A 9,564-nucleotide genomic window follows, 5' to 3' on the forward strand; every position below is an offset into this window, starting at 1 on the left:
TCCGCCGGAGCGTCAGTCAGCGAGGGGAGAAAAGAGCGGAGGACAGCCTGATATTCAGGCAAATTATCATCTACTGCCCCCTGCGGACATAAATATGAACAGCACCTGTTTCCCTACTCCACACTGCATACTTGTACAGTGCAGTGGCGTACAGGCCAGCAGGCACACAGGGACACATCTCGGTGAGATACCGCATCGGTAGGCCGGTTGGCTTCAAAACATCAGGTTTTAACAGCTTGTCTGCCTCTTGTGTGGTGTCAGGCCAAAAAGTGATCATCTGGTAAAAACTGGCTATAATCTGTCAAATATAACTATGAAGAGTTATTAAAAGCAGAGACGTCCTTTCTGTCACAAGGTAGGAGCTGCAATCAGGAGCTGAATTTTAAGGGATCTAATGCCCCTTTCAAGGTATTTTAACCAGGTAAAGAGGACTTGGTAAAGTGTTAACTTTAAAATATAACCCTCTGGAATGAAATTTGAAAGTTAGTTTAAGGCATAAATAACCTTTCAGTGACAAGGTGCTGCAAACACTTTTTGGCAAAACTTATTGCCATTAGTGTAAAACCAGGGCCTGTGAATTTTCTTCAAATAAGGGCACACTATGCAAAGGCATCAGTGGGGAGGGGGGCGGATCTGTCTGTCCTCAAAGTGCCAGAGATTTGCAAGGACTTCACATCTGTTTCAGTACCAGGGCTGTCAGATGCAAGGTGGCACTAATGGACTCTGTTCTCAGTGAAGTTCGAGCCTATTAGACAAAATAGAGGGTGCAAATAGGGGGAGAGTAGACCTAGAGTTCATTCAGGAGGGTCAGGTCACGAGGGTCGGCTACTTTCCTTGCATGTTTGAAATCCACCCTGATGCTTCATGAGTTGGATCATCTCTGGATGGGTTTTTTTTTTTTTTTTCAGAGAATCCTCAATTTTGCCTTGTTGAAATTAAATGTCCTAACAAGAGCTATGTTGACTATCCACACAAATGCAAACTGGATGACAAACTGGAGCTAAAGCAACAGCACGTGTACTACTGGCAGCTGCAAGGTCAGCTACTCTTTACAGGGCTGCAGTTGTCGATGAAGATGCGCTGACTCCAGACATGTACAGGCACAGTGACGTGATCAAAGGGATAAGACAACAGACCTCTTCTTTTTATTACATTGAAAGTGAAGCAGTTCTCTTTGCCTGGAGGATTTAACAGTTAACCCAGGTACAGGTGAGTTGGTGAACAGGGTTTGTTTTAGATATCACAGCCATTTTCTCTAAAAAGTCCATTTTAACACCCTGTGTGTAATTAAGCACGATATAGAAATGATGAGATGAAGAAGATTCAAGATTTCTTTATTGTCATTGAGCATGACATGTCAATGAAATTTGCATTGCAACCCCCATGTCAGAAACAGGATAGCAAGAAAGATAAGAAAAATTATAAAATAAAATTAAGATACTAGAATAAAATAAACCAACATGCAGTAAAAATATTCATAAATGCAATTAAAAATTTACCAGAAATGAAAATATACTTAGACAATAAAAATATACTAACAACAATAAACAAACAATAAAATATACCAGCGAAATGTACCAATGTCAGTTAAGTGTGTGTGTACTTAAATATTAATGTATGTAACATGATGTGTGTGTAGCTGAACAACAATTACATTATTGTCAGACCTGCCAAAGTTCTTTGTTTGTTCCACTGCTGCTCTGTGCCCTCTGTGCAGATGTTTACAGGGGGAACGCTGATCCAGCTCCACGTGCCGCTGTGATGCACCAGCTCAACAAGTTTGAGTCCTTCAGCCCAACCTGCAAGAAAAGAGTGTAAAACAAAATGCTTCTTCTTTTCTGTTCAGTTTGATTTATATGAATTCTATCAGGGTCAAATATTGGTTTGATAACATTGTGATAATTTTCACTTCCAAGTTTGCACTTTAATATTAATATAGCCCCTAATGGGCTTCCATATGTTTAACCACAATTGGGATTATTCAGTTACAAGAAACACTGAAGTTCCTCCAAGACATTGGTTTGCTACTATCGCAAACATAAAGTTGTGTGTAGTTGCATGTTAGGACTGTTTTCAGATAAAAGCAGCAGTAGACCTGTAAATTAATTTTAGTTGTAAAACTCTAAATGTGACATCAAAAGTAGAAATGCATGTAAAAACTTTCCCCCACAGGATACGTTTTTCCCACATCTTCCCATTTTCACTGAATAGCTAGCAGTGATTTCCATTTCCATTCCTTTTCTGCCAAATCAAAAACAGTGTAAACTGAGTCGACATGGTTTGTGCTTCAGCCCAGTCTAACCCCGCACAGCCCATAATCACAGTCTAAAACCACCTTCCAGCTTCATCAGACCGATCATCCTGCACAGTAGCATCTGTCCACTCCAGCAGGCAGATGAGTTACTCAGACGGGTCATTGTCATTGTCAGGGTTGTGGGCTGATGGCTGGTTACTGTATTTCTGGGCAAAGTCTGAAAAGTTAACGATGTGCAGCCTGAAAAACTTAACAGAGTCAGCAGAGCGGTGTGCACACATGCACTGTGAGGTCCATGCCAGTCAAGACAGAATGGAAACTGTGCTGCAACAGCTGGTAGGCTTTTTCTGAATTCTGATGAATTTGTTTAATAGAAGACTGTAGAATTTTTTTGTACGTATACATAAATGTTCGCAGGGCAGTTGAGGGAGTGAGAAAGCATGTTAATATATTATAGAAATATGTAGACATTGCTATTTTTCCTGTATAAACCTACATTATGCTTTAGCTCCAACAAATTTTTCCTAACAGGGAAAATGGAAGAAGAGCACAACAACATGAAGCTTTAGGCGAGCAGGTTGTTCTTGAGTCTGTCGGAGCTCAGAGGCTCATCTAAACCACAGTTTCAGCTGAGTCATTCCACTTTGCCAGTTTCAGAGTTATTTTTTAATCTCGTCATCCAATGAAAAAGAAAATGAAACCCTCATCACTGTAAAGAAGTGAGATAAACTACATACAAAGCAAAACAAACAGACGATTTGACACATTCAATAAGAACTGTAATGAGAATATTTAAGTCAGATCTAGCATTTACAGGGGATGCAATGTAATGAAATAAGTACTGAACCAGAGTGATATGTGCAAATTTTCAAATTATAGTTAATATAGTTAAGTTATAGTTAATATTTTAGCAGAAGTATTTTGTACATGTTGCAATTTGCTAATAGTTGATTTAGGTAAACCAGAGTAAAGTGTATTTCATCAGTCAAGCCTGGATGAGACAAATGCATGAACAAGTGTTTCAGCATCAGACAAAGAATGGATGGATGAATGAATCCTGGAAAGTTTTCCTGAGTAGAATTATGCAGTCTTTTTGATATGTTCTTCAAAGGATCAGATTCAGATTAGGATCAAGGGGAGAGGGAGATTTCTAATCCAACACCTTCGTGAAATTATGGAACCAGCTATCACGTGATTTATTTCTAATTATCTTTCCTGTTTTCTCAGCAAATATTTAACACAGACAAAACATATTTTCTTACCAAAGCTGTAATGTATGTAATGTCTTGTTGAAGGGTGTTCTGATCTGGTATGATGTTGCTCTTACAGATTTGGCTCTGCAGATGATCATCACCATCATTATAATACGGGATTGAGGTGTGAGGTTACCTTTTGTGTATCTCAAAAAGAGTCTAACACCTTGAAGTACTATTAGTGCCTTTGAGTGTGTCTGCAGAGCTTTCTCCAAAACGTAACATCTTCAAACCCGATGACAAAAAGGCGGTACAGCTATAGGAATGAAGGAGGTTCAAATGACTTCTGTTAGACCTCTGTGAGTCCTCTTTCTGTTTCTGCTTTGTAGATCCACGGTAAAGCTCTGCTCCTCATCATTATTTTGGGATTTGGCAGAAGCTTCCATTCTGGCTACCACCTTACTGAACTGAGCTCTCCCTCTCCGGTGAGATGCATCACCTTCCATCCTCTCTCTCTCTCTCTCTTTCTCTCTCTCTCTCTCTCTCTCTCTCTCTGTCTTCAAGCTCTTGCACCAAGCTCTCGCATCATTTTTCCAATTGTCACAGAGACGCACTTTCTCTGCAGTACATACAGCGCTTCATCAACAGCAGCTGGTACGACAGATATGAAGAGCCTCCACCACCACAGACGATCACGATGATCTGGTCCCTCATCGTTTCCTTGTATCCTGTCGGGGGTCTCTTTGGCACCATCAGTGTCAAATTTGTCTCAACCATGCTGGGGAGGTGAGTGAGAGAGACTTAACGCAGCATTCTGTCCTACCGCCTAAAGAGACTTGAGGTGATTTGTGTTCCTTCATCAGAAAAAAGGTCATGATCTGCAGCAGCTTTATTGTCCTTGCTGCAGCAGGGATCATGCTGACAAGTAAAAGCGCCAAATCATACGAAATGATCATTGTGGCAAGGTTCCTGTATGGTTGCTCGACAGGTAAGTCATATTCTGTGACAAGCACAATGCACATCGTGTTTTTACCGGACTGATTGATATCGTCTCACGGCCTGCAGGTGTGGCAATGAGCACCCATTTAATGTACCTGGCAGAGATTTCACCCAGGAAGATAAGAGGCACAGTGACTCTGACCTTTGCCACCTTCTCATCAGTTGGCAAACTGTCTGGACAGTTCTTTGGACTGAGGTATGCACTTATGTATAAGGAGACAATAGTTTTGATTACCGTACTTTAGAGGATAAGCTCAGTGTACACTGAACATACAAAATGTCAGTGACAAGCCATTGTCTCCTATTCATTTTTACAAAAAGGTGATTTGGCTTAAGGGAGACAGACGAGTTAAGAGAGGATTTTTCAAGCTTCGAGACTTTTGCAAAAAAGGCTTCAACTCAACATCAGGAAATGTGAATAAAAATATAGTTGTTTTTTTTTTTTTTTTTTTCAGTGAGATCCTTGGTCGTGAGGAGCTGTGGAACATTGTCCTCTGTGTCCCTGCTTTTTTCTCAGTGGTTCAGATTATAGCCTTGCCTTTTCTTCCCGAGGCTCCCAGATACTTATTCATAGAGAAAGGTGATGACAAGGCTTGCAAAAAAGGTTGGTATATTTCCTCATATTGTGTACATTGTGGAGCGCCTGTGACAGTGTAGGTTGTTGTCCAGCAGCACATTCATAGAGCACTTTCATCGCTATGCATCATAAACAATGTTTTGTACGCGAACAAAGGAGTGCATTTCTCAGATTTTCGTGTCTCTGGTCCGACTCATCCCAGCTCTCCAGACTCTGTGGGGCCAAGGTGACTACAAAGCGGAGATGGAGGAGATGCTGGCCGAGCAGGCGGCCTTTGAGGCAGCCCCACGAACAGGCCTTCTGCAGCTCCTGAGGGACAAGACTATCCGCTGGCAGCTTCTGACCATGTGCATCATCTACAGCACCAACCAGCTGTCGGGCACGACTGCTGTGAGGATGAAAACGCCTTATTTCTTGCTTGTTTTAGCATCCAAACAATGAAGATTGTATCCTGTCAGAGTCAAACCAATGCTTCTCTCCTTCCCAGATCAGTACCTTCACGTTTGACATCTTCCTGGAGGCAGGTATACCGGAAGACAAGATCCGCTATGTCACTCTTGGTCTTGGGGTAACTGAAATCCTCACCTACATCACCTCTGTGAGTAACTCCCTCTCTGTTTACCTGAGCTCTTTAGGGTCTCTCTTCTTCACTGCAGTCCTGGCAAAGGCCATCTCTTCTTGCCATGGAAATGTTACTTTTTTCCACTTCAGCTCCTGGAATGTTAATAGAGAGATTGCGAGAGTTTCCCACCACACACCGAGGTATAGCAAAAATCTGACCATTTGTCAAATGCGGCATAGCCTACAAGCTAATTCAGACAGTCAGCTCAGACCGAATAGAAGCTATGGTAGAGTATTTGCTATTTTTCTGTGTGTGTCACATGTCAGGGGCTACACTTGTATTTCATTGTGCAACCTTGTATTGTATAATGACAAACCTTGAATCTCAGAATTGCATCATGTCTAGTTGTATACAATTTGAATTCATACGATAGCCATACAGTATTTAATGGCTTTCACACCTGTAATAGCTCTGTTGGGGCTGGTAGCATTGGACAGCAGAGTAAATGACTGACAGAGTGTTTTTTTAAGACAGCAAACGGTAGCATATTTTTAAAGTTTACCATTTTGACCTCCTTCTCTCTCAGGGACTGCTGATTGATCGTGTGGGGAGGAGGACACTGTTCTGGGTGTGTTACGGTCTCATGTCTGTCTGCTGGGTGTTGGTCACTGTAACGCTCAACCTGGAGGTAAACCTGTTACCTTTGAATACTGACACAGATATAGCCACATGTGAGCTGAGAAGATATTTATTTTAAAGGGTCGGGGTCAACCAAATTACAAAAAAATCCATATTTTCATATAATTTGCGCCCCTAGTTGTTTCAAACGATGAGGTTTGGTTTTATTTGCACATGTTTTAGACATCTGTCACTGAGATTTCTGACTGTACCAAAACACAATGGAAGTGAATGGAAATTTTTCATAATCCACAGACTTGACTATGGACAATTTTCACTGGAAATTTCTACCAAATTAACAGTCCCTGCGAACACCACAAATGAAATTCCGTTGACCTCCATTGTACTGGGGTTAAGGCAGAAACCTCAGAAAACAGGTATCTCAAAACCAGAGCAGATAAAACCACAGCTGTCTGTATGGCTTGACACTAAGGGAATACTAGATAAAATGTGTATTAGCTTTGACTGCTGCAGTGAACAAGTTAAATAATTCCTCTAAAAATTGTCTATATAGCATAATAGTTTAATACACAAAACTGACTTCTTGCAGGACTCCATGAATTGGGCTCCATACGTTACCACTTGTTTGATCATCCTCTTCACCATCCTCTTCTGCGGAGGACCTGGTATGTGCTTTACTCCGCTGAGTGTTGGAGGAAAAAAAAAGAAATTCAGCACATTGCGCACTGTGTTTTGCTGCACATAGATAAGATGCTTTTATTCAAAGATAGCTAAGTGAAACCCCTGTGTCATCAGGGGGAGCTTTACCCACTCTCAACAGTGAGCTCTTCACCCAGTCCGATCGACTGGCGGCATTTGTCCTCGTGGGGATCCTTCGCTGGTCGATGTTCACAATTCTGGGCCTAGCCTTTCCGTTCCTTATTGTGAGTACAACAATCAGGAAAAAAGTATTCACCCAGACCTTTCACATGTATTTGACACGCGCAGCAACACTTTAAATTGATTCTGATTAATGGCAGAATGAGTATCTTTTAGTTTGCAGCAGGTATTTAAATATCATGCCATTATGGGCCGAAAGGCAAAAACCATCTCAGTACTTTCATGAAACGTTAACACTCCTATTCCTCTATCCCAGAAAGCCCTGAACTCATACAGCTTTGTGCTGTTTGCCTGCATATGCCTGCTGGGTTGTCTTTTCACCTTCTTCCTCCTGCCTGAGACTAAAGGGAAGACCCTGCTGGAGATCTCCGAGGAGTTTAAAGCCATCACCGTCTGTGGAAAATCCTTCTCAGAGGAAGAGAGAATGGAGAGCAGGTTTTAAGGCAGTCCAGATAGAGTCGATACAGATTGCTAGAGGAACAATAAATGACTGTGTGGCCAGAAGGACAATATTTATACTTTCTGAAGTATTTTAATCAGCTGCAAAGGCAATATCAATAAACAGTGAAAACAGGCCTACAATTGAGCTAAATTACTGACACAAACCTGTGTTGTATTGCTTGTCATTATTCATAGACAGGTGTGTCATGTTATTCTGTTTCTTCTATGACTTCCAGTTCATCCCTATAGTGGAATTTTTTCAAGAGACTGTCAACATCCCACATTCGCAAACACCAACTTGTTTATCTCTTGTTTATCTCTCAATGTACTGAAACATGACACTTCAGAACAGTCCAGATTGAAATGGCTTACTTAAGGTTTTGCAGTAATGATACACTTACACTTTCTGTAATGCATGCCGTGCTTTACAGGGACATCAGAACTCTGCTATCTATCCTCAACATGTAAGAGTGTAAGGCAAAATAAAGGTTTTCATTCATTTTCAAGATGTTTTATATCCATTTAGGAAAAAATACTTGATTCTTATGGCCGAGTATTCAGTATGATGGAAATGCTCTTGTTTCCAATGCAATGTTGATTTAAGAGATTAAGGAAAAGGGTAACGATTTACTTGGAGTAACAGGAAGCTAGATTTACTTTTCCAACCCACATTTGAATAAAAGTGTTAAAAGGTTTAAATTGTTTGGTGAATACATTGTGTGAATTGTGTCCTAGTGACTGTTCATTCTTCACCTACATGTCTCCAAGCTGCAGGGGGCCATCACAGCCATCTACTATTCATTTGATCATAATTCCTAATTCGTACTCCAACATCCAATCCAAGTCACAGAATGATCAAAGGCTCATCATACAATTTTAGAAATTTTACTTAAGCGTACTTTTAAATAGTGGACTAAATTGCAGATACTTTTAATATTAATAAAGTGTACTTATCAAGTATTTTTAAGCCATTTGTAGTATGCTTAATTAAAATGCACTTTAATTTAATTTCATTTGAAGTTTAAGTATATTTCCATCACATTGGTGATGTAATACAATTGTATTGCAAGTGTGTTTTGAATGCTCATGAATCCTGATTATATACTGGTATACTCAAGTGGTGCTCAAGGACTACTTGAGCACACTTAAATATACTTGAATGCACCTGGGTACTTTCCTGTGCACCTCAGGCTGAGTTACACCAAAGTAATGTTACTCAGTATTTCTGGAATTTGGATTTGCACTTGCAAAAAGAGAGCAACCAGTTTAGATCACTGCAGCTCTGCTGTCATGTAGCTTACCCATACCTGATTAAAGTGCACCTGCAGCTGCAGTGTGTAAGAGGTCAGAGGTTTCCTTCCTTCGGCTCCCCAGCAATAAATCATTCACTGCTCCCTTTAGGCTCTGCTGTCTGTTCTTTGACCACTGCAGGGGGCCAAATAAATGGAGACTGTCCCACAACATTGTTTCTTTTCTCTTCCTTTGTCTCTCTCACGGCCAGTTGATTGAGGTCACACAAAGGTGGGGGCTGTGTTTTTTGGAGACATGTTAGCAACCTTAGTGTTAATCACCATCACACTCAAATCAACTGTTTTTTTTTACTCTTATAACATATTCTGTCAGTGAGACTGTGTAACTTTTTCTGAACAGTGGCTACTGGTGACCATTATAGGATCATACTAAATTCTAAACTCTATTTAACACTTAGCTCACATGCTTGAGTACTTCAACAGTGGCACAAGTGGAGAAGAGTCATAGAGGCAGTCAGCTGACTTAGTAATGTGTGTTGTAATAGTTATCTAAAGTTTACCAACACTTTAAAACATTAGCCTCCATAATCTGGTGGTTGCACCAGACCAGCAAGTCTGCAGCAGCAAATCTTCTGAGTGTGTTACACTGAGCAATGATATATTTATTGCTCATGAATTCAACTTTTCACTTGTTAGAGAAAGAATGCGTTATTTATTCTTTCAACAGGTACTAAAAAAAACCACACACACACACACACACACACACACAC

At 40.6% G+C, this 9,564-nt stretch overlaps 1 protein-coding gene across 1 annotated transcript; it reads left to right on the forward strand.

Annotated features, from left to right (window-relative positions):
• Positions 1–2,533: 2,533 nt before the first annotated feature.
• Positions 2,534–7,545, forward strand: slc2a9l1 (solute carrier family 2 member 9, like 1). The gene is made up of 12 exons (XM_041946107.1): positions 2,534–2,590; positions 3,837–3,932; positions 4,073–4,233; positions 4,311–4,435; positions 4,513–4,642; positions 4,902–5,050; positions 5,226–5,413; positions 5,511–5,621; positions 6,172–6,273; positions 6,814–6,889; positions 7,020–7,147; positions 7,360–7,545. Exons 1-12 carry the CDS (start codon positions 2,534–2,536, stop codon positions 7,543–7,545), a joined length of 1,509 nt encoding a protein of 502 aa, XP_041802041.1.
• Positions 7,546–9,564: the final 2,019 nt, after the last annotated feature.

The sequence above is a fragment of the Chelmon rostratus genome, chromosome 2 (assembly GCF_017976325.1).
Source record: "Chelmon rostratus isolate fCheRos1 chromosome 2, fCheRos1.pri, whole genome shotgun sequence".
NCBI lineage: Eukaryota > Metazoa > Chordata > Actinopteri > Chaetodontiformes > Chaetodontidae > Chelmon > Chelmon rostratus.